The sequence below is a fragment of the Orcinus orca genome, chromosome 5, assembly GCF_937001465.1.
Source record: "Orcinus orca chromosome 5, mOrcOrc1.1, whole genome shotgun sequence".
Classification (NCBI taxonomy): domain Eukaryota; kingdom Metazoa; phylum Chordata; class Mammalia; order Artiodactyla; family Delphinidae; genus Orcinus; species Orcinus orca.
This window is the reverse complement of record NC_064563.1, coordinates 110631528-110658504: the sequence shown is the minus strand read 5'-3', so window position 1 is coordinate 110658504 and position 26977 is coordinate 110631528. Positions and strand designations below refer to the sequence as shown.

Genomic DNA, 26977 nt, shown 5'->3' with positions numbered 1-26977 from the left:
ACTGGACATAACAATCATGCTACTGACATAAAATATAGCACCTATTTTGTGGTACCTTTCCTAAAGTGGGAGAACACAGGTGCTGATTCCTCTCACTCTTCTCAATCTGCCTGGTGTATCCAAGCAAACATTTGGGAAATAATTGTCTATAGAACAGACAGAAGTCAACTGAGTCACCCTGAAGTTTATACAGCATTAATGCTACTAAGTTGTATGAAAAAGTAAATAAAATAACAAAAATCTCTCTCAAGCTCTATACCCTCTTTCAGCTTTTGTGAAATCTCTTTATTGTCAAGTTTTTTTAAAAGTGTTGGTTACACTTAATATCTTCATTTGATCACCTCTCATTCACTTCCTAAAATACTGCATTCTGCTTTCTCTTTGTATTTTTTAAATTAGTCTCTCCATAGCAAAGCCCCTAAGACATATTGGTGGTCAGTCCCCATGGACAAGTATCTGATCTTTTATAAACTTATTTTCCTGCAAACATTTGAGGTATAAAAATCTCTGTAATTCTTAAATTTTTTTCTTGCCTTGGGATGTTATCACTCTCTCTTCTATAATCAACTGCTTTACACTTGATCTTAGCCAAAAGGCCGAGAAGCGATATATAATCAACTACTTTAGTCTGCTCTTCCAATAGATGCTATTTTGTTCAAGTTACCCTGTATCTGTGCACTTGGGCAGTCTCTGTACATTGAACCTCGGCTTGACCCTGTGACTTGTTTAGGCCAATGGGACAGTAGCAAACTTAAAGTAAGAAGAGACGAAAAGTGCTTGCTCTACTCTTGGGACCCAAGAGGCATGAAATCAAGCCCAGTCATCACCTGTCACCCCTGCTGACAGCCAGTCTTCCCCCAGAATTAGAGCCCCCAAAAGCAGATGACTGGCAACTATAGATGCATTAGGAAGCACAGCTTAAATCAGAAGTGCCCAGTGGAGCCCTGTACAAATTGTCACTTCATATGTGAACTACAAAAATGATTGTTGATATAAGTCACTATGTTTTGGGGTGATTTGCTAAACAGAAAAATTTAACAGATATAATAACTTTCCCTTTTGTATCTAAATCTTAATGAGTGGCACCACCATCTATTCTATCATCTATCTGGAGATCCACGGTCTTTCTCAATTTTTCTTTTTTTCCATTTTGTCCTTCATCTAATAGGTCTTTAAGTTGTGCTGCTAGTTTTAAACCTCAAATTATTTTAATACTGAAATGATTGAATATTTTATGAAGTTACATATTTGTGATTATAAATATATGTTAGAATTATTAAACCCCAATAATTAGAAGTAGAATGATTTGTTCATTCTGGAATATGGATTTAAATGCCTCTCTCCCTCTTTACATTCTGTATTCCACTGTCTCTTTCATAACACACAGTATTTCTGACTGTCTTATATGATGCAGGTATGAGCCTATTGCTAATTCTTTTATTTTATTTGTTATCTAATAAATTCTGAGCCTCTGAAAGTTTTTTGTAGTCTTCCTTCTAAAAGATAATATAGAGAATGAAAAGACAGTCTATTTGTTGAGGGTTTTGGGTTTTTTTTCATAATAAAAACCAGAACTTGTGTCTGTGGTTGTTTCACTGAGATGTAAAATCTCCATCATCTTGATTCCTTGTTTAACCAAAGACTGTTTGCACAGCTTGCAAAGAATACTTCGATAGGAAATTAAATCTCTATAGTGTCTCTGTCTCATGGCTGTGTTTGTCAGCTTTCTGGACCAGAATTTTTATTCCCATTCACAAAGCTAAGTAATACCCACAAAATCCTTAAAGGAATTTAAAATTAAGTTTCTGACCATTAGAATACAAGAGGGAAAAACTGTTAGTTGTTTGGCATTGGAAACTTATATATGAGTGTCTTTTTTAATCACACCTATCATAAGTGCTATGCACAGGAAGCATTTAAAAGTACTGCCAACATTTTTTTAGCTACTTACACTTTGCTACTTTGCTCAAAACGACATGCCCTTTCTAAAGTAATCATGGAAACAGTTGAAAACAAGGCTTCCGCTGAGCAGCCTCTCAATATAGCTTTAGGAGTTGATTGAATGTATGAATATTATAGGACATTGTTAATGCTAACCTTATTGAAACAACAACCATCAATTAACTAAGTTGTGTGCTTATGCACTTAGCTATTTCTTTTTACTTGCATTTAATGTACCTTACTCGTAGTAGGTATTCAGTAAACAACGTTAGAATAAATGAAAATTAACCAACATTAAGTTATTTGTCTATTCAAATTTCTTTCCTAACTTTTTATCCCTTTGTCAGCAGGAAATATATCCTGATGTGTTAAAATAAATTGAGGAAATATATAGTTTTAGAGTCTAAGAAATACACTCCACCTCTTTTATAAAATGTTCTCTCTCTTTAAATTTGTGTGCTGGTTAGAGGAGAAAACTTGTGTAGAGGCAATGTAGGATTCTAAAATACAGAATTTGAATACGTGTGATAAAAATCTAAATCATACAAAATTGATGGGCACTCCACGGGGTCAGTGTAATTGAGTGTGGGGAGACGGAGGGAGAGAGGAGGAACAGCTACATGAATTTAATCAAATTGCGTTCTTCAGAAAGTACATTTAACATTCAACTGAATAAGAATGATGCCCAATAAAGAGTGCTAAACTTAACCCTTTAATTAGTTTTTCTTGAGAATTTTTATTGAAACTGGGCCTGTTATTGCTATTCTTAATATGACATCAACAAAGCGTAAATTAAGTCTAGTAAACTTCAGCTACAATTAGGTGTTTTTTTCCATTTATATAAGAAAATATTATTAGAAATCAACAATTTTCCTACTTTGTATATTCAGATTCTTTTTTTTTTTTTTGGTTTGTATCTTGAAACAACTAGCATATTCAAAAATTAGATTTATATGTTTAGGGTAAATGCTGTTATGTAAGATTAGAGGGGTTTATAGGGGTTTCGTTAAATGAAATAGCAAATGCACAAAAATAAGCCATTAAAATGGCTTAATCATCAATTCAAAGCACTGATGGACCGCTATTTATGGATAAGAGTGTACCCTACTTTCTCACCAACCTTCTGCTTCCTATTTGGCATGCATCCAAATTTCTGCTGTGTTAACATTTGCTCCTGGGAGGAGATGAAGGAAAAAAGGTCCATAAGGTTTCCATTGGCCCAGATAGTAGAAACATCTGCTGAATTCACTAGCAGCTTGCTGGCCCAAGTCAGCAGGGAGGGTTGATGCTTATCAACCCTGCCATATGAGTCGATATTTCCTGCGCCCTGGAGCTACACAAGCTTAATCAAGAAGGAATAAGGAAGTGTATTACATGTCAGAATTCCCTTATTAAACAAGCATTATGTTTTTTAAAGTAACTATCTTGGTGTTATAAATTATGAGTTTAGTAGTAATGAAATTCAAATTCTAACAAATAGCAGTTTATTGGATCACTTTATCATTAATTAGATCATTTTGAGTAATGATGGATTCCATGCATTTAAACTTTGCTTAGAGAGATTTGACCGTTAAACTGGAGGAGTTGGCTATTGCTGTTCTCAGTGAGAAAAAGTTTGTTGGAAAAAGCATGTATCACTTTTTCTTTCATAAGATCATCTGTATAGGTAACTTTAAGATTAGCTGGTCAGTGATTCCAATAATGAGAATTGGGATTATAGTTCCAAAAGTGAATTTAGTGAATTGTTATTAAATGTAATTATTAATTTTAACACACATACACATATACTTGCCATTTTGAACGTAGTTGCATTTAAAAGTCTACACTTATTCCCATGTTGCTGCCAATACCCCAACCCCTTGGAACTTTTTACAATTGCCCTTTGAGTCTGTGTCCTCATGTTTCAAATGCAGTGTCCTACGTTTGAAAATTTTTGATAAATTATTGTAAGTCCAATGATTTATTAAAATTTTTGAAAACATAACACTCAATAGATATTTAAACTTGAGCAATGAGATGAATCAGCTATTATGAATAATAGATATCACTGTAATATGTCATTTATAGATATAGCATGTTTTATATATATATATAAATATATATATACATATATATATATATAAAGAGAAAGCTGCATCTCTAAATCTATCCATCTGTCTATTATAGCACACATCTTTGGTTTCATATCTATCAAAGCATGTAAGATTAGGATTTTGAAATAAAAATCTGTTGCTTAAATCGTATATAGAACTCATGAAATATGTCATAATCTATTTAGCTCCAATCTGATATGGAAAGGACATAAGACAACTAGGAATAGTTTTGAGCATGAATAATGTGACTGCTCTTATTGGAAGAGCCTTTATTTCCGCAGATAGGCTATGCATAAATGTTGTTTTTTTGTTAATCTGATGTTATGGTTGCAATGCCCACTTTGGTAGAACAGCAGCATAATTCTTGGTTTCATATATTATGATAATGCCCATGAGACTCAAGAAGCTTTATCCAACATCAAGTTTACCCGAAGGTCACAAGATAGGTGATACAGGGATGCCAAGAACTAGCAGAAGCTTTGTGACTCCCTAAAATGCTTCTGAATGTGCACAGTCACTCCTTACCCAAGACTAGACTGAGTTGGTATCCACTCCCTCATCTCAGAGAAGCCTCCAGCTCCGGAATCCATTCAGCTTTTATGGCTTGTTAGTCACACAGCCTTCTCAGGATTATGTCGTCAGTTCCCATTCTCTGTTACAAGGTCATCTAATCAATACAGATAATACATTATTCAATAAATAACCTTGACAGTGAAATGCAGGTGCTTAGTCCAGTACATAGCAACTCATTTATTTTAGATCCAGTTTACACCCATGAATTCCTTGAACAGAAAAGATGATTCAACCGAGAGTCAACTCTTTAGGATTTCCTGAGACTAGAGAAGAGACCAAGAACCATGTGTAAACCCTTTCTTTCCAACACTGTAGTGAAGAGACCATTGGTTTTGCTATGGATATATATTTTTCCAGTTATCATTTTGCAACCATATCTCCAGAACATTGTTCAAACTTAAAGGAGTTAGATGAAATATTTTAAAATTCCATCTCAATTTATTTTATCAAAGTTTAAATTTAATAATTTCCACTAAACACAATTCAATTTATTATAGTTTTCAAATTAACAGGTTAAAAGTATAGTACACCAACCCAAAAGGATATGAGAAGATGGTATTAATTCCTTCTCTGCCTAATCAAAAATATAATTCTTTGAGCTGAGTTATCTGTACAAATCTATACAAAGTATCAAGTTTCATTTTAATGTTTTCCCATAGCAGTTTCCACTTGCTCTCATAGGGCAATGTTCCCCTAGATATAATGTGGCACTTACAAAGGACTTGAACATCAAAGCATGTAAACATGGACAAGATGGGTGAAATCAACATTAATGAAATCTTTGTGCATTCAGAAATGATCAAACAGTGAGAAACATACCCTATTAACCACTGTTATTACATTTTACTTTCAAAAGGGAGCTTGTTCCTTAGGGAATATTCCAAGTTGATTCATAAGTTACTGCATATTGATCAACACTTAAATAATTAAGGTGACATCATTTTGAACACAGTGTTCATGTGTTCAAAAATATGTGTCCACTATGTCCCAGGGAATACCTTATGCTCGTTAGAGAATGAAAAGTGATATGTTTCTACCTCTGCTATCAAGGACTTTCAACATGTCTCAGGTTTATATAGCAATGGTTACCTTGGGCATAAAATTTCAGTTATTGGAAAAGAAAACACTTACTTCTATATTAGTCAGATGAATTATTTTATAAAGTTTATAAAATGCAGTCCTATACAGGAGAAAAACTCAAATGTTTTGTTACCTCACTTTTGTTGCCTTTCAGGAATTCATTATTTATTTGATAGCATAGTATTGCTATCCACTCAGGGAAATATATCTTTGAAACAAAGAAAACTGTTTTAAACATAATATTTACATCCATAGATAGTTTACCAGCAATACTTTCCTTTCTCCCAGATAGCTATTGCAGTTTTAAAAACAAATGGAAGTCCTCCATTATTAATTAAAGAAACTTCTCAAGGCAATGACATTTTGGTGTGGAAGTAAGTAATAAACTCTATCAAAGAGTAGGGGTTATATGGAAATATGGGTAACAATCTTGTTTTAGTATAAGCTCAAGTCAGTAAAATATGGGTTTTCATTTACTAGAAGGTTATTTACAGTGTAGAATAAAAAATACCAAGAGGTTGGTTATCTTTACAATAAATCCCCATGATTTCATGGATTCTTTGATATTTTCTCAGTAAGGTTCTTGATTGTAAACACAACTTTTACAGGGATTCATCTCTGAGATTAAAAATCCTTGAATTAAAGATAATGATTAAGTAGCAGAAAAATTGTATCTTCTGAGAATGTATGTTGAGTCATGGAACTTCCTTCAATGGCTTCCTTCAATGTGATTGCATGTAGAATAGATGTCAGCTCCTTATTATGATATAAAAAACCCTGCATGATTTGCCTTAACCTTCTTTTCTACCTCATCTTGGGTTATCTCATCTGTTTCTCCTCATGCTCCAAACTCACTGATTTTTGTTTGTTTGTTTGTTTGTTTCATTTCCCAGCTCCTTCAATAGCCAACCTTTTTCCTGCCTCTGGCTCAGGACCTTTACATCAGTTAATTTACTTTTTGAAATACTGGTTCCCTCTCAAACATTCTTATCCTCTATCACTTTTTAAATGCCTGATTTTTTCTCCCTATTTGGTTTTCAGCTGAAATAGCAACACCTTTTTCCCTTTATGTGTTTGTGTTTTCTTGTTCTCCTGCCTATCTTTAGGCTGTAAGCTCTAAAGATAGAACTTTACATCATTTCTACCTTGTTCACAGTTGTATCTCCAGCAGCTACCATGTGAAGCACATTCTAATAAATTAATGTCATGGAAGTATCTTTCATAGGCAAAATCCATTACAAATGGAAAGATAGGTTTCAGAAAGCATTAATATTGTATATGTTTATAATGTTAGTAAACGATGTTTGAGTAAATTTGAAGATCTCACTGGCTTTATTAGGCAATTCATGAATGGGGCAGCATCTCATCTATCAATAAGAATGACACTCTAAGGGGGTAGTACAAAATAGAAAGTTTTTATAGGAAGAAGGGTGGGGCAAGAAAGCTATTAGCAAAACTAATGAAAGGATTTTTCTTAGGCTAGGCCATCTTCTTTTGGGGACAAGGGCAACTGCATGATTTTTAACCTGCAGATCACCTCTTCTTCTTTTGGGGAGTGGCAGGATGGAGAGGCCAACGTGACAGATTACCTCATTGGTGCTGACTGGAAAATTTCAAACTGGTTGATTAAGGCTACGTTTCTGAAGATCAAAACTGCAATTAGGTTAGGTATTAAATCTAGGTTTGGTATCCTGGGCTTCAGCACAAGTGATGACATTTTGGGCCTGTGTTTTTTTCTGTTTAACAATATTTATAATTCATATGCCTAACGTGAACTGATTATACATGATTAAATGACATGTGTTTGATATCACATTTTTTCTTACCTGTATCTTACATCAATGTCATCTCAAAATTCCTTATTACATCCCATAATCCAAAGAGTTATAATCCAAACAGACATCTGTGTCACTCTTTTATATGAATATCTCTATTCAGTACACCAATGCAATTATTTAAATTTTCTGCAGAGAATAATACATGAAAAGAATATTAATATATAGGCAACTTGAAATGGTCGATATAATTTTATGCATGCATTGTGTGCATAGATGTGTTACAATCCAAAAGAAAGATGTTACCAAAATATATCTACTGCATATGTCAAATCATTAACTAGCAACAATATATTAAGCAACAATTAAGAGTTGGTATATATTTTTTTCATTTGAATTAAGGAAAACTAGCATGAAAACCAGATTGAAGTCTTAATGTTTTCTCAATTTATAACTTTTCTCACTATCTTTACCTTATTTTGCTAGTCATATTTGTATATTTGAAACAGTTGTATATTTGAAATTAAGATTTAATGATACTTTATTTTCTAACTTTTTATTCCATTTAACTTGTTCCTAGAAATGTTACTAGGAATTTTAATTTTCCTTGAGATTATAAAATATTTTAAGTTGTACTATAATACAATATTTTTGCTTTTTTAAAATATATCAACCTTCTAAGACCTACTGAATAAAACAAGAATATATGCATTAATTTCCCCCTTTTTAGTATCAGATTGAAAATTTTCCCAGGGATTTCAATTTTAAACAGTTATGTCACAGTCCATTGTTTTTTGTTTTTTTTTTTGTCTCCAGAAGATTGATTATTGTATGCTCAGCACTATATTCCTCACCCTGTCTTCAGAAGAGTCCTGCCATCTGTGTGTTCCTTTCCAGAATATTTCCTCCAGGTTGACATCTCAGTTTAGAATTTAGTTACGTGATTGAGCTTCACTGTGAACCAGACTGTGATTGTGGTCATAAATTTCTTTTCTCTGGAAGGCTGCCTCTCAAATGTTTATCAGTTAGCAAGTAAAGCTAGTCAGTTCTAGGTCTTGCTCATTCACCCAGAAAACAGTATTCTGGAAAGATAAAATGACTTAATGCACACATCATAATTACCATGTAAGCCTATTTCGACGTTATAGAAATAATTTAAAACACTATTATTTGTTTATATTGCCTTGCAGGACATAGAGTTTCCTTTTCATTTTAAAATTATTTCCTTTGCTTTTTATTCTTCCACATCACAAACTTGAAGATCTTATTTGTATAGGAAGAAAAGAATCCTTGTGAATATAAACATGAACAATTCATTGAATTCACGTTTTCCTTGAAAAATTGTATGTGCTCATTCAAGAAATTATTGTTTGAATTTTTGAGAAAAAAAACATGTTAGGGAATGAATTAAATATAGATAAATTAATGAAAACAAAATATATTTTAATTTTTTTAAATAAAAATCTATTTTGGCCATAAAGCTAGGTAGGTTTATATTTAATCTAGTTCACTAGGTCCATGGTATGTAAACAACTTTTGTTTATTATGCATTTTGGCAGGGTAATAAGCAGAAAAACAAGCTAAGAATATAAAGAACTGAATTTGTACAGATACAGGTTAAAAAAATGTTGGGAATATTTTCTTAATCAGATAATGTTTTAAAACATGATAAAGCAATATAATCACTAAGAAAGAACATAAAGCAGCTATAAAACAATGTTTCCCAGGATTTTATAAATATTCTCTGCAGCTTAGAATTTTGTAATGTAGAGAAAACACATTTTGTGATATGGCTTAGCAATATAAAATTAATGGAAGAAATTAGAGAAACCTACTTTATGTAGAAAGAATGTGCTGGGAATATTTATAATACAAAAGGCTGAGGTATACAATCACACAAAAACATTTTTAAAATGCAAAGGAAGGCACATATGAAATGTTACTTTTCACCTGTATTGCAAATTTCTGTAGGGCCAGCTCTGATCCTGATAATCAAGAAATAAATCTAATTATAAATACTATCATAAACACAGCAAATGGTGACTAGTCTTGATATAATATTATGTAGTTAACTGGTCACCTACTTACAGTTACTGTGTAGGTCAGTTGGGAATAATCCAGTGGTTATCTCATAAATTCCCTAGTCTGCTATGTGTGTCCAGGAAAATGTTATCATATTCTGGAAAAGAGAAAGAGAGGTGAAATTTCTACAGGAGAATTATGATTCTTTGGTCAGGAGCTGTAGGAGCTACTGTAAATCTGAAAGAGCCTTTTGTCATGTACCAGAAGCCAACAAAGGACTAGGACTGGCCTTTGGGTACCCAAGAGTTTCTGCTCCAGGAGTTGGGAGCAGAATGGGTCACTCACAATGGCCATAGTGAACACAGGATCTAGTCTACGGGATTGTAACTGCTGAAGCTTCCAATTTGGCATTGTTACACTTTGGTATCAGGATGAAAAAGTCCTTCCAACCTTTCCTGGCCTTGCAAGACCCACAGCCTGCCAGCTTTGTTTCTTCCCTGCATTGGTCTGGCAGTTGCAGTGGAACACAGGTCTCCAAAGTACTTCCTGTCTCTATGGAAACTGGCAAGCAGCACCAAACTGATGGCCATGTTCTATAGTGGCTGGGCAGAGGGGTGGCACAGAAGGTGGATAGCAGGTGTTATACTCTATAAGGCAAGCTGAATCTGAGAGGATGGAATAGAATCAAAGAAAAATAAATTGTATGTGGTAGCCTAGGAAAACAGAATACTTAAAGTTTTTCAGACAAACCTAAAAGTTGGAATAAAAGGAAAAAATGGCTGGAGAATTTTAAGTGTTTGAAAGAACAGAGGGACATTCCAAAAGTGGAAATATTTTGCACTTAGTTATCAGTCTTAATTTTTCCTCTAATTTCCCTTCTCACATGATAGAGCATGCATTGTAGTTCTCTTGAGAATTATAAGCCTCCATTATTGACATTTGTGCTTTTCAAACCAATAGGCTTTAGTATGCAATGTGTGTTTCAGTCCATACAACTACTGAGCCACAACTTTCACATTAGAAGGTTATTTGTTTAGAATGCCTTCAGTAATTTAGTGGAAGTAATAGCATGCTGTGTGAGCATTTAGATATATTTTTAAACTTTAATTTAAGCAACAAGAATGATCTTGAACTTTCTAAAATGCAGGTTCTTTGTGTAAATGCCCCGAACCAGATGATAGAACAGATGAGAGAGAGAGAGAGAGAGAGAGAGAGAGAGAGAGAGAGAGAAGCACAAAGCTGAGAATAGTAGAAGGGAAAACCCTAAATAATAATAGACTATCTTTGTATTTCATTTAAAAATGAGTTACCTATTTCTCTCATTTCTTGTTGAGGTTTATATTTAAGAACCTTTAACCTATTTTGTGTCTACTAATCTATCTGGCATTTGGGTTTTTTATAACCAAAATAAGAGAACCTTAACATGAGACCAGTATTTTACATTTATAATAGGGTTCTTGAGCAAACACAAAAATATTTAAAACAGAGCAAAACATTATGTATGCCATTTGAACAGGTGCCAATACCTCTGTTGAATTAAATAATTTTGTAGACTGAGTTGACAGTTTCTGCTATGTATAAATATATTCCAAAAGGAAGGCTCAAAATATGTGGCATTTTTTATGTCATGAGGAGTTTACCCTTTTTTATTGAAAAACTGCATCTTAAATTCTCTTCACATCTTGTTCTTACTTGTTTCCATTCATTGTTTTTAAATCTGGTTCTTCCTTTGAGAAAGTTTTGCTCATTTTCAGGAAGGAAAAATAATGAGGTCCTCAGTTCCTGTCAAATAACCCACAAAATTTGATCATTTACCCTGAAAAAATCACTAACTGTTAACTCCCTCTCAGATGTGCAGAGCCTCAACCTCTGCCTGTCTGTCTAGATATATCTCAGGTGATTATTGCTCTTAGTAAGTAAGCACTCATGCACAGTGTGCACTGATCCACTGTTGTGGCCCACATTTAATCTTTAGCATAGGAAAAGAGATGGAGAAAGCCATTGCTTTCACTCATCATCCGTTCAGGAGATAGCAAGGCTTGAATAAAACCATTTATGGCAGCAGGGCCATGCTTTGGGATCAGTGTTCAAGCATGCATCTTCACCTGCCTGCTCTCTTTCAACAATACTGCTGGCTTCAAATATCTCTCTTCACTGTTATTCTTATTGCTTCTCTATGCTAATGGCACATCACGGCCTGCCACCAAGGTTGAGGTGGTCATAATCTTAGGATTTGTCTCTTTGTGTTCTGTGTGACAGTGTGCTAGGTTCTTGGTGGTCAGACAGGAAGGCATGCAAGAAACGTGTGAGGGAAAGACAACTCTTAACTGAGGTCAACAGGAGTCAAGTTTCAGTTCACTTGATTTTGAACTTGGTAATTGCTAATCTAGACAAAGCAAAGTTTGAACCAATCTTTTCCTAAGTGTATGACAGGTGGAAACATTGAAGAAATAATGGCAACTATTTAAAGGCAGGGTCAGGAGAGCTATCTTTTCAAAATATTGACCAATCATTCTTCATTAAAGTGTCTTTCACAGCAGTAAATTAGCAAATTATTTACATATAATTACTGAAAGTGACCTAAATGGTTTTCAACCAATGATGCTAGTTAGAGAGGAGTAAACTCAGCAGCCTAAGAAAAACTAGCAGTTCAATGGGGGGAGGGATAAATTAGGAGGTTGGGATTAACATATATACACTACTATATATAAAATGTATAATCAACAGGGACCTATTATATAGCACAGGGAACTCTACTCAGTTCTCTGTAATAACCTGTATGGGAAAAGAATCTGAAAAGGAATAGATGTATGTATATGTATAACTAAATCACTTCGCTGTACACCTGAAATTAACACAACATTGTAAATCAACTATACTCCAATATAAAATAAAAATTAAAAAAAAAATTTAAAAAAACCTAGCAGTTCAAGATTACTGTCCAGGAGCAGAGAAAAAGGGAGCTTATTTTATTGGGAGAATGGTGGGGGGGGAGGGGAAAAAGACTGTTGGAAAGTGATATGAGGAAAAAGGAAAGAAAACAAAGAAGAGACAATAAGAAGAAAAAGAACTTCAAAAGCAGAAGTATACTGCATTGGAGAGAATTTATTGTTTTTTCAGAAAAAAACAATAACAACAACAACAAAACAACTTTATGCTAAAAATGTATGTAACAGCCCCCTCAAAAAGCATTGAGAGTGGCTTTTTCAGTGGTGTTCTGTAAACGTTTAACCACTGGGTCTGTAGGAAAACATTGACTTGCGTTGTAAGCCAGTTACCATGGTGAAAATACTCCAAGTGTGGTCAGTTTCAAGCTACCAAGTTATGTCATCACTGAGCATAAAGGGAGAAGACCTGCAGTCAGTTGACTCTCTCACCAGTTGAGCTGGTGTCAGTTGGCTCTAGCATATCACTGTTTTTACTTGAATTTCAAATATTCCTTTGCTTATTTAAAAATATATATAAATGGTCTAAATGCATCTTAGAAATGTTTGACTCCAAACTATATGTTTCTTTTATAACAGCCACTGAGTCAGAATTTAGCTCACTTTATTTTCAAAGTGACTATATGGTTACACATGTGAGGTTTGAAGACTGAGGGCAAAAGTTGAGTACCTGGCTGCCACACTTTCTAGCCATGTGACTCTGGGCACATTGTTGAATGTTTATCAGTTCCCTGTCTTCAAGATTGAGATGATGACAAGGTTGGCATGAAGATTAAATCATTGATAATGGAAATGCACTTCGAATAGTGCCTAGCATATTGTGAATACTCAGTGAAGATTTGCTGTATTTTTCATATATTTACTGCTGGCTTAGTGATGGTTGAGGGAGGAGAGAACACAAAAGGGCACTATTAAAATGGATGTTGATGCAAGGGAAATTGGAGCAGGAATGGAAGATAAAATATTTTCCATCTCAGAGGTCTATCTACCTAAGAGGGCTTCAGTATTATATTTGGTATATAGTATATATTATTATACTTAATATTCAAAACAAGTTAGTGTTTTCTATGATTTTTTCCCCTTGTGGAGCATAAATTTATCACAGTCTGTCTTTTTGTGTCCCATTTTGGGAGCTGACAATGGTATTCAATATGTCTGTTCTAGATCACCATCTGTTATATCTTATGTACAGCTCTTAAGATTTTTAAGCAGAACTTTACAAAAAATGTTTTAAGACATGATACGGATAAGGCTTATATTATTTAATTTTTCCATATTTTTTTTTCTCATTGAGGAATTAGTCTCTCCTTCTGCTCCTCCATTTTGACCATGAACAAATGCAGCAGACTTGAGTTACTGTAATCATCCTATTGTCACAAATTCCCCTACAAATGCTGGCAATTCCTCCAAGGGATGCTTTAATTTTGTACAGTGAGTGCCTAGTGCTCTAACCACAGTACAGAATGTTAAGCTATGTAGATGATTCTAATGTAAGTAAGATGCCCTAGTTACCTGACCTTTAATAAGCTTAGAAACAAGTAAGGGGGATTGATATTTATGCAAAAAATAAAAAGAAATAAATACAAGGAAAGGAGGAGGAAAATGATGGCCATAGGTTGCCTGGAAAAATAGCCAGCTTCTACAGTTCCAAATTGGAAGTTGTGTTTCCTTTAGGTCTCATCATAAACTTGTTTGAAAACAAATGACTCCTCTGAAACCAGGGATGGTGGTGAGCTTAGCTAGAAGAAGGATCTTTTTAAAATTGCAACAAAAAGAATAAAATACCTAGGAATAAACCTACCTAAGGGGACAAAAGACCTATATGCAGAAAACTATAAGACACTGATGAAAGACACTAAAGATGATACAAACAGATGGAGAGGTATACCACGTTCTTGGATTGGAAGAATCAACATTGTGAAAATGACTATACTACCCAAAGCAACCTACAGATTCAATGCAATCCCTATCAAGCTACCAATGGCATTTTTCACAGAACAAGAACAAAAAATTTCACAGTTTGTATGGAAACACAAAAGACCCCGAATAGCCAAAACAATCTTGAGAACGAAAAAAGGAGCTGGAGGAATCAGGCTTCCAGACTTCAGAGTATACTACAAAGCTACAGTAATCAAGACAGTATGGTACTGGCAGAAAAACAGAAATATAGATCAATGGAACAGGATAGAAAGCCCAGAGATAAACCCACACACATATGGTCACCTTATTTTTGATAAAGCAGGCAAGAATATACAATGGAGAAAAGACAGCCTCTTCAATAAGTGGTGCTGGGAAAACTGGACAGCTACATGTAAAACAATGAAATTAGAACACTCCCTAACACCATACACAAAAATAAAGTCAAAATGGATTAAAGACCAAAATGTAAGGCCAGACACTAGAAAACTCTTAGAGCAGAACATAGGAAGAACACTCTGTAACATAAATCACAGCAAGATCCTTTTTGATCCACCTCCTAGACAAGTGGAAATAAAAACAAAAATAAACAAATGAGACCTAATGAAACTTAAAAGCTTTTACACAGGAAAGGAAACCATAAACAAGATGAAAAGACAACCCTCAGAATGGGATAAAATATTTGCAAATGAAGCAACTGACAAAGGATTAATCTCCAAAATTTACAAGCAGCTCATGCATCTCAATACCAAGAAAACAAACAACCCAATCCAAAAATGGGCAGAAGACCTAAATAGACATTTCTCCAAAGAAGATATACAGATTGCCAACAAACACATGAAAGGATGCTCAGCATCACTAATCATTAGAGAAATGCAAATCAGAACTACAGTGAGGTATCATCTCACACCAGTCAGAATGGCCATCATCAAAAAAATCTAGAAACAGTAAATTCTGGAGAGGGTGTGGAGAAAAAGGAACCCTCTTGCACTGTTGGTGGGAATGTAAATTGATACAGCCACTATGGAGAACAGTATGGAGGTTCCTTAAAAAACTAAAAAGAGAACTACCATATGACCCAGCAATCCCACTACTCTGCATGTACCCTCAGAAAACCATCATTCAAAAAGAGTCATGCACCACAATGTTCATTGCAGCTCTATTTACAATAGCCAGGACATGGAAGCAACCTAAGTGTCCATCAACAGATGAATGGATAAAGAAGATACAATGGAATATTACTCAGCCATAAAAAGAAACGAAATTGAGTTATAGTGAGGTGGATGGACCTAGAGTCTGTCATACAGAATGAAGTAAGTCAGAAAGAGAAAAACAAATACCATATGCTAACACATATATATGGAATTAAAAAAAAAAAGGTTCTGAAAAACCTAGAGGCAGGACAGATATAAAGACACAGACCTAGAGAATGGACTTGAGGACATGGGGACAGGGAAGTTTAAGCTGGGAAGAAGTGAAAGAGTGGCATGGACATATACACACTACCAAATATAAAATAGATAGCTAGTGGGAGGCAGCCACATAGCACAGGGAGATCAGCTCAGTGCTTTGTGACCACCTAGAGGGGTGGGATAGGGAGGGTGGGAGGGAGACACAAGAGGGAGGAGATATGGGGATATATGTATATGTACAGCTGATTCACTTTGTTATAAAGCAGAAACCAACACACCATTGTTAAGCAATTATACTCCAATAAAGATGTTAAAAAACTAAAAAATTTTTTTTTAAATTAAAAGACTAAGAACCTCCAAATAAAATAAAATAAAATTAGCCTCAATGATATGATCAATGAATTTTAGAAATTCTTGTTGATGGTAAACAAGATGAGTACTATACTACACCTAGACTGCCTTCTCCCTTGCCATCATACTCTATCCTAGTTTTTGATTATTTTGCAGAAGCTCCTTAGCAAGTTTCTCTTCCTCTTTGCATCTTTCAGATGTTGATTCATACAAGGCAAGGCATGTAGTAGGGCCCCCAAAATACTTTTTTGATGAATACATTGAGGATGAATCCTTAACTTTGTAACCTACTAATTTTTCTAATTGGAAAAATTAGTAATGTCTTTAGAAAGACTCTCTGAGATTGAATTAAATGACAACCTGTCAACTTTGAGCCAGGAGGAGTTAAAAGAGAAAAGTAGAAGCTAACTTGATGCTGTCTCCAGGTTAAAACCAGAAATAAAAGGCAGTTCAAAGCTTTGAGAAGAAGTTTGACTGCCTACAACACTGGCTTTTGAATTGATTTTGGAAACTACATAGCGTAAGGGTATTCAGGATTAGTAAATTCTCCATATGAGTTTGCTCTTTATTGGGAAAAACTAATTTATTTGACTGGAGGGATTTTAGGCTGCAAGGTCCCAGGGAACTGAAGTCAGAATCCATGTGGGGAGAAGATGGAAGGAAGCTGTCCTAATCGCCTACCTGGAAGGACAAAGTCTAGGTGTGCTAGTGTCTGCAGAGTCCCTGGAATGTAGAACACCCTAACAAATTTTAGTTTCTTCTATAGGCCAATAAGGAAAGACAGAAATAATTATCAAATGTAAGTTCTAAATAGGATAAGATATTTAAGGGCAGTTAACATTGATATCTTCCCTTATTTGATTTTAATGTTATAATTGAAATTTATGAGGACATAGTTCAGCTAGGTATGAATTCAAAGTTTCATTTTTAAAAGAGTACTTTTTTTTTTTCCTTTCATTGTTGTCTAATTCACATTTAAACAAGTAGTGATATGACCCAGCAGCCTTTGTGGAAAAATACGAATAAAATGTTGAAATTTCAGAACAAACTCCAACTGGTTCATTGACTCTGTTTCACCATGGAAAATTCACTTAACCACCCAGTGTCAGTTTACCCATCTGTGAAATGAGAAGGATAATATTTTCTTATGGGGATGTTTTGAAAATTATTTTGCAAATGTAGTGGATAAAATTGTTGCAAGCATCACTGCTCTTTTTCCACTTTAAAGAAGCAGACAGTATTATTTATGTACCAGTTGATAGTCAAATTGTCATCTGGGATGAACTATGTGTATTTATTAGCAGTTATGTGCTTTTTATTACTTAAAGGATCCCCTCCTCTCCTAGATTGCTCAGTTTATGCATTATGTCAATAACTGGGCACCTAAGCAAAATATCTTAAAAACATTCTGAGCTTCATATTTATGAGCTGCTAATCTGATATCTTTGGTAATTACTCCTTCCTTCTGTTTCAGCTCATGTTTTCTCTGATGTGGTTTTTCACCTCACCTCACTTCACAAGATTGATAGTTCTCCATGTTTCCCTGCTAGAGGTCACCTCTGAGCTGAAGGCAAAACACATCCCATTCTGGCTCCCGTTGACTTTGAAGTCAACTATCAAAGAGTTTATTCCAGACATTGCCTAACCTCAATTTAAAAACTCCACCCTAAAGATTACAGGGAGATATCCTGGGGAGTTGCCATAGTGACTCTAAGAGGTTGGCACTGAGGAGACAAAGCTACTGATAGCAGATTTTTATACTTGATAGGCTTAATTATATAACGTGGTCATGAACCTCTGTGCTTGTGTCATTTAGGTCTGGAAAGAAATTTTCCCCTTCAGGCTCTTCTCTCTCTTATGGTGCCAATCAACGGGCTTTTTGGTAATAAGATTCTTTATGCCAATAGCTCCAGCATAACCTCAGGTGGTGCTTGTAGTAATGACAGAATCATTACAAAACTAAAGAAGAAAAGGAAAATATATTTCATGGGTGTGATTAAGTTATCATAATGTTCTTGCATATGTAAATTATCCTTGACTTAATAAACTACCTTGCTCCCATAATAGTATTTTAACCTGGCTTTAGAAAGTCATTTTTTTTACCCATGTTGATAGTTGTTATCAGACTTTGCAGAGTTCATCTCCAGATCATCTTGCTGCAGTGAAATTTACATATTATGTTGCTGTGTGCAAGAATTTTGTTTTAACTTTAGAAGTGCTTTTACTAAGTAATGTTATTACATGAATTACTTTAATAAATTAGTATAACACTTAGGAAGATAGAATTGATTACATTCTAATGATATCCAAATTGACAATGGTCATTTATAGATACATTTTTCCTTGATTTATAAAAGAAATATATATGCATTGGAAAAAACATCAGGAAACTACAGAAAGGAACAAAAAAGAATATTGTCTCTATCTCCTGGGCTAGAGTAATCACTTTAAGATTTTGATGGATATTCTATAAGATGAACACTTTTTGAAGAATACTTACATTGTTTTCTCCAGCACATTTTGTATTTCTCAAAACAGCTACGTCTACAAGAAACCCTGGTGAAATAGGATTCTTTTTTTATTTCTTCTATCAGAAATTGAATCTAAAGTTCTAGTATTCATATTTTATAGGCTTTATTCAGGATTATAAAAGCTACAAGGAAACTATTTTACCTGTTTCTTCTGCTGCTTTTAAAGAGTTCAATTCATCCAAAATTATTATCTTCAAAGATAACCAGGTGTAGCACCATATAATTAATGCAAGGCCAAGGGAAATTAATGATAATCATGTTACTATTTAAATATAAATCTTCATGTGTGCCTAGGAGGAGAAGAAGCTTTTCTGGAGCATGTGAGGGAATATAAAGGAATCCTAATGGTATGTCAAATTGTCGTCTTCTGATTAAGGGTTTTCAATTATGTTTTGCCTTTTTGTAATATATAGTTTTGCTGTTGTTTGGTTGTTTTAAATTTTACTTGGAATGAGGAGTTAAGTCCATATAGCTCTTGGGAAGTTAATCATTTTAGAACTTTCTTTTAATCAACCTTTTCTTTAATCCCCTTTTAGGCAGCCAAGGACAGTTTCCTCTCACACAGAACGTAACAGTTGTTGAAGGTGGAACTGCAATTTTGACCTGCAGGGTTGATCAAAATGATAACACCTCCCTCCAGTGGTCAAATCCAGCTCAACAGACTCTGTACTTTGATGACAAGAAAGGTGAATACATTTTCTTTTAAATGTTTTAATCATATTCTAAAATATCCTAATTATAATGAATTTATTTTTCTGAGATGATTCAAATTATTCCTTTTGATTACCAAACTGCTGCTGCTTGTACTTAAACATGTTAAATATTAAATACTTTAGTTTGTAAGTCATAAACACTAAAGATAACCTGTGTCAACTTTTTAATAAAATAAACAGTTCTAATTCTGTTTCAAAAATAGTTTTATGCCTTCTCTTAACAATTATCTTCTCTCAAGATATCACATGATTTTGTTTTCTTGTAGATGCCTTTCGTATAGATTATTTTTTCCCTCACTCCTGGCAATAGGATATATTATTTTTATTACTCTTAGTTAAAATATTTAGAAGACACTTTATGATTTTGGAAAGTTCTGTGCTTTCTCATGAATTCAGTTTGAAAGTAAGACTTACAGAAATGATTCCAATAATAAGTTTAAGTTACTCCATGTTTCCAAAATAAACTGAAATTAAGTAAGAAGCTGTATTTACAAGTTGAGTTGGACTTCAGTGATTAACTGGGCTTTCTAATTGGATGATAGATTTTGATTAAACATTTTTAGAGAACTAAGGCAATTTATGTTATATAATTCAAGCAAACAACTAAAAATGTATACTGAATTTCTAAGCCGTCATCCATTGTTATAAACATTGGGAGAAAATGAGTTCATAAACTGTAGTGAAAATATGGAGCTGTTGCTTTAGGTAAGTTTAAATTATATAGGATATAAATATCTGTATAATAGCTATTCAGCATGGTCTTAATTCTGTGGCCTAATTAGTTGACACATAAACTTAACTATGACAGAGGGTTAGGAATGCTAGCATTTGTTGTTCTGGCTAGCTCCCTCCCTCCCTCCCTCCCTCCCTCCCTCCTTCACTTCCTTCCTTCCTTCTCATTCCTCTATGTAGGTACAAAAATTAAAGCTCAGGGATACAGAGCTCTGGTGAGAACTGACTTGCTAAACCCAAAGCTTCTCAACCTCAGCTGTATTTTACAATCATTTAAGATGAAATTAAAACACTGTGATACTGCATATGCCTGAAAGATTCTGTTTGGAAAGCTCCTGAGAACAACTGGGAGCATAATGTGAGATAGAAATAAGAACAGAGCTATGGATAAAGCTGTTAACAGTAGCAGCCACCTGTAGAAGCTGGTGCAATCAGTGACACAGACAACCCTTTCGTTTTCTCTATTGTTCTCCTGAGCAGTTGTCACTTGCACAACACGTACGGGTTACTCTAGTCATGCTAACTCACGCTAAGCCTCTGCACTTAGACTCTGGCACAATTTAGCACATTTGTTTGCTCGAGATAAGCCTTAGGACTGAGGAGGGCTAGGCAGGTAAATGCAGACAAAAAGACAGTATGGGAAAATCGTGATATGAAATCTTTAAAAAAAATGCTTTTATTTTCAAACCCTTGCATTTGAGGGACATCACTGTCAAGGATCCCTTCCACTACATGACAAGGAACCAAACCAGGGACTTGTGAAGGAACAAACATGTTAGTTTGCCATTTATGAAAGGTTTCTTTATTCAATGCTTTTTGTTATTCTGTTGCAACTGATTATTAGAACCACAATAGAATTAGAAAAAGTCTAATATCAAAAATAGAAACCTGTTATACTATACACACACAAACACACACACACACAGACTAGCTTTTTACAGCATAACTCTAACCTGTTAAGGCAATAAGGAAAGAAAAAATGAAATAAAGCAAATGCATGCTTCAACAATTCATATGATCAGATGTATCTAGTATTTTGTAGCAGTGTAAAGATACAGGGAGATTGCTAAATATCCCAGATATAACATGATGGGTTTTTCTCACCATGATTATCCTTCAGAAAAGAGGGGCTTTCTCGAAACAAATTCTTTACAAATCTAGTATTTTATTTGAAAATAAAAGCATTTTATTTTAAGGATTTCATATCACAATTTTCCTCATACTGTATTTTTGTCTGCATGTACCTGCCTAGCCCTCCTCAATCTTAAGGCTTATCTCGAGCAAACAAATGTGCTAAATTGTGCCAGAGCCTAAGTGCAGAAACTAAGTGTGAGTTAACATCACTAGAGTAACACTTATGTGTTGTGCAAGTTGCCAACTGCTCAGGAGAACAATAGAGAAAACGAAAGGGTTGTCTGTGTCACGGATTGCACAAACTTCTACAGGTGGCTGCTACTGTTAACAGCTTTATCCATAGCTCTGTTCTTATTTCTATCTCACATTGTGTTGCCAGTTGATCTCAGGAGCTTTCCAAACAGAATCTTTCAGGCATGTGCAGTATCACAGTGTTTTAATTGCATCTCAAATGATTGTAAAATACAGCCGAGGTTGAGAAGCTTTGGGTTTAGCAAGTCAGTTCTCACCAGAGCTCTGTACCCCTGAACTTTAATTTTTGTACCGACATAGAGTAATGAGAAGGAAGGAAGGAGGGAGGGAGGGAAGGAGGGAGCGAGCTAGCCAGAACAACAAAACAGGTGCTTCTCATTGATATTACTGTTGCCACTAGGAGTCCCAAAAGGCATTCTGAGTAGCCTTTCATGCTCTCTGGAGACCCAGGTCTCTGAGGGTTCTGGCTGTAAGGGCTGAACAAGTATCTCAGGATGGTGGCCCACTGATTCACCTAGAACTGGAAAAGCCTTTGTTGTTTACTTGGAACAAAAGAAAAGCATGCTGTGAGTAGGCAGTTGATGATCAGCTAAAGGAGACTTAAGCGGAACCCCTTTTCTTAGGAGTTTCTCTCAAGGAGGTTAAATGTGAATATTCAGGAATTTCTTCACAAGGGAGATAGGTGTCTGGGGGTAATTGGCTAAAGTGAAGCTAATATTGTAATATTTTTTATTCAGGTGAAATAAAGAGGAGGGCAGTGAATTCAGGCTTTTGCTACCTTGAGCACATTTAATGTGATCAGTAGCTTTCTCCATTTACAACTGGAGAAATTGAGAGTCAAACACTCAAGGAAAATTTGTCCACAGATGTTCAGCGAATGACTGGTAATGAAGGGATTGGAATCCAGGTTGGCCTATGTTAGTTTTAACTAGAATGCCCCTGAGAACAAAGGTGTCCGGGCACCAGGTCACTTTAAATATAACCCAAGTGGCCTCTGCCTTTGATCTTGGCAACTGCCTTTTAGTTAAAGAGCATCAGTTATTTTCAAACTGTTGAAGGTGTATATACAGTAAGACAGAGGGATACATTATAGTCAGCACTGCCCAACAGAACTTTCTGTGATGATGGCAATGTTCTATATCTGCAAAACAGTTCTGTAGCCAGCAGTCATGTGTGGATACATAAGTTAATTTTAAAATAATTAAAAATTTGTTTTTTTAGTCACACTGTCCATATTTCAAGTACTCAAAAGCCATGTGTGGTTACTGTTTTGGAAAGCACAGTTCTAGATGATGACTCACTCTTTAGATGCCAAAATAGACCTTGTCCAATTCCAGCCTTGGCTGTAGAATATGCATTTTCCAACGGAGAAAACCCCAAGTTATCATTAAAATGTATCAAATATTCAATAAATGAAATTTTACTGTTTAAATTTCACAGATTTAATGGCGACATTGTAGCCTAGGAGACAGGGAGTCAGATCTGACTTCTAATTCTGCTTCTGACACCAACTGGCAGAGAAATAAAAGGGGCTCATCAATATCCCACCAAATCAGATGTTCTAGTCTTTGGATCAGAATTGCATTTTTAACAATTTCTCTATCTACTTTGTTGTTTGCACCTGAAAACCAGAAATCATTAACCTATGAAGCAGATATTCAATTACAACTCCATTTCATTTCTGCATAGTTTTTGTATGAAGACTTCTTCTATAACACTTAAGAAACTGCAAATCTAAATAGAAAATAAAAATCAAGAGGAAGATTTACAGGTTCTTATGGGTCAGAGGGACCTAGAGCAAATGTAGCCACTTGTTATGGCCCTCTTCTCTTTCTTTTTACACAGATTTTACCGTATCTTGTTATAACTAGTAGGTAAGCACTTGGGATAGAGTGGGTATAGGGAGACAGGGAGAGTAGGGAGTCGAGTTCACTGAAACACCACATGAATGCTGTGTGGTATTTGGCAATAGAAGTTTTAAAAAAATCAATTAGGTCATTGTGTTTGTTTCTCTGCCGGTGTGGGAAAAAACAATTGAAGTAGTACAATCTGATCACTTAATGCTCAGGAAAGAACACTTCAATTCCTTCCTATTATTGACAGAAAATACTTTGTACAAACATCTCCAGGAGTGCATAGTATATGCATTTAACAGACATATCTCTGTGTGCTTGTATGTGTTTTTGTATAAAAATGTAAAATACATAACGTTTTGTGATGCTACTACTTTATAGTAGTTTTGCTTTTTTGCATTATGCTTCAATGATTCTCAAGAATTTCTTGAAGGAAATTTTATTCCTGAAGGAACGAAAATAAAATTTTATTAAGGGCATAACCAAAAAAAAAAAAAAAAAACCGCTGGTGTTAATTATCCAATTATTCTGCTGATAATTTTACATCAATACTGGGGATGATGGGAGAGGAGGAACATGAATAACGTGTCCTAGGACAAGCAGTGATAAAGAGAAGAAAAACGAGATGAACCTGAAATGGAGGTACAAGTTCTCTTGGCTTCATGCCAGCCAGTGCCACCTGACAGCTTCTTTCTCCACAACTAGTTTCAATCAATGTGACAGTCTTTAAAATAGTAAAGATTAACTCAGTAAAGCAGTGTTAAAGTGGTCAATATTACCCTTCTTTCTGCTTTCTTAAAAAAATAAATAAATAAATCATGTATAGGTTACACTAAAGACGTGAAATAAGTGATGACAACTTACTCCATACTCTATAATTTTTAAATAACTTCAACATGGTTACCTTTTCTCATTGTGATTCACAATAACCCTGTATGGTCGGTATTCCCATTTTGTATATGAAGAAACCGAGGTTTGCAAATTTGAATGACTTGAGTAGTAAGTGACAAAATGATGATGAGACCCAAGTTTTCTTAAGACAAGCCTAATCCATTTCATGCTATACCATTCTGATAAGGACTTCATTTTATTGCTTTTTGGATTTTTATTGTTTTTTACATTTCTTGTGGAAAGTATCACTTCTTTTCGGTCTTTACTCCAAAGTTACCATCTCAATGATAGATCTCCTGAACACATCTCATATTTTAATAATTTCATTTTTATTGTAATAACAGACTTGCTAGCAAAGGCATCCATATTAAATGAGTAGGAATCAGGTTCCCATTAGGAAATAAACGATACACTCGAGTTAATGAAGTATGAACACACTATTTACAGGTGTACAGGCATAATTAAGGAAACATGTCAAGATGATGCAGCACCCAGGAGCTAGCTGCAGTGGGAAACCATCCTTGCCTCTGAAAGGGTGACAGAAGGAACTAAAGCTAAGTTTTGGAAGAAGACTTCTGGTTAGAAGCTGAGACTGGTTAGGAAGAAGGATGTGTGGAAATATGTAAATTGACTTCTTTTTCCTCTTACCTTTTGATGTCTTATCAATGACTTCCATGGGCTGAGCCCAAATGGAAACCATAGGTCAAGGAATCCTAGGTAGTTTAGTCTCCCAGGGAAAATAGCAGGGAAGATAATGGATCTGGAATGATAAGCAGAAAGTAACCAGCACAACTTACCAAGCATAAATAGATATTTCTCCCTGTCTAATTTTCAGTAAAGATAATTTCTATCAAAAACCTTGTGTCACTCTATGTTCACAACTACCTTCCATTGAATTGCTTCTTTTGGGGAGAAATAAGTTGCAACAATGCAGCACCTTTCCAAAACAGATTACTTTTTTTCAATGTTATATTCCTCAAATTTAACATACATGTTAAACTGTGTGCTATTAGATTTCTTAAAGAAATAACTTGCTTTTACTTAATCTGCTAATGATAAAGCCATTATTGTAAATTCATACTAAGCATAAGCAAAATTTTCAGTTGTACATTATATGATTACTACCTTTATCTCTTTGTGCTAAAGTCCAGCAACTTTAGGAAAAACATAAAGATAATCATGTACACTATAAACTGTATTCATTATGTGGTATCTATAACAGTGTCAGGATTTGGAACTTTGACATTCAAAGCTACAAATATGTGTCTGAACATGATCAGCAAATTTTAGTGTTTGAACATTTTAGAATTCAGCATTACTTGCATACTTGATATTATATTTTAGAGAGGCTAGGTTTCACTAATATTACTACTTTTTACAATATTTTTTATATTTTTTTTGGCCATGCTGCGCAGCTTGTGGGATCTTAGTCCCCGGACCAGGGATTGAACTCACTTCCTCGGCAGTGAAAGTGCGGAGTCCTAACCACTGGACTGCCAGGGAATTCCCTGTAGTGTTGTAATTTAAAAATAAAAACAAAGGGCTTTCCTGGTGGCGCAGTGGTTGAGAGTCCGCCTGCCGATGCAGGGGACACGAGTTCGTGCCAGGTCCGGGAAGATCCCACATGCCGCGGAGTGGCTGGGCCCGTGAGCCATGGCCGCTGAGCCTGCGCGTCCGGAGCCTGTGCTCCGCAACGGGAGAGGCCACAACAGTAAGAGGCCCACGTACCGCAAAAATAAAACAAAAATTAAAAATAAAAACAAAATTTATTGCAAATAAATCAAATACCTCTGTGAAAATGACCAAATTCTTGAATTAAGTCCTTTTAGTTATTGCACATTGCTGTTCACTACCGTTTTTTTTTTTTTTTTTTTTAGCAAAACTCCATATAGAGAAAAGTTATTTCTATAACATGGAGCTATTTTATTCTACTTTCTGATCATTAACTTATATATTTATTCAGTCTTTCATTCAGTAAATATTTGGTGACCATCTACTGTGTGATAGACACTGCACTAGGTGGTTTGCAGTTATTGTAGCTCATTGATTTTTGAAGAGTCTATTCTGTGTTCAATAGAGCTACTTGAAAGACAGCTTGTCCTGATTAAAATTTGATTTATTTTGTCTTCCAATCATATATGTCTCTGGATACATATTTTATAAATATGTTTGTATGTTGGTAAGACATACAGAGTCAGCACATAATCAGCAATTATTTCAATGATTTTAAGCCATCTGGAGAATACCACATTTTATGGTCATGGCAGTAGAAGTGAGATGATGGCTAGAGTCAGACTGAGTGGATGGTCAACACCATTGTGCTATCTATTTCCATCTCCCAAAACAATAAAAAAAAAAAAAAAAAGTAAGCAATGACCAACCAGCTTCTGGGTAATTGCCTTGATATCTTTTGTGATACTTCATATCCTCAGTTTTGGGAATTAATAGTCATTAAAGATAACAGGCATCACTAAGTAACTGTTCTTAATATATAAATATCTAAGCATAGTTGATATTTAAAAGATTTCCAAGTCACAATTTCCGTTCAGTTCTGTGAATATTAGTGAAATATTGCTATGTCCCAGGAATTATGCTGGTCATTGGGGCCCCTAAAATAAATAAAACATGAATTTTGCCCTTAAGTGGCAAGCTATCATATATCATCTATACATTGGAATGGTGGAGGGTATAGAGGAACAGTATTGGATCAGGCATTTTACAGGTAGATAAATGTAATTCTACTTGTTGCATAATAAGCCTCA

General features: G+C 34.9%; 1 protein-coding gene across 3 annotated transcripts in view; it reads left to right on the top strand.

The window, feature by feature from the left end:
• CADM2 (cell adhesion molecule 2) overlaps window positions 1–26977 on the top strand; it is a 1068825-nt gene that overhangs the window by 803518 nt on the left and 238330 nt on the right. For all 3 annotated transcript variants that reach the window (XM_004272650.3, XM_033433369.2, XM_033433368.2), the window contains one exon: window positions 19177–19326. In XM_004272650.3, the coding sequence (XP_004272698.1) occupies window positions 19177–19326 (150 nt within the window). The remainder of the gene's footprint in view (window positions 1–19176; window positions 19327–26977) is intronic.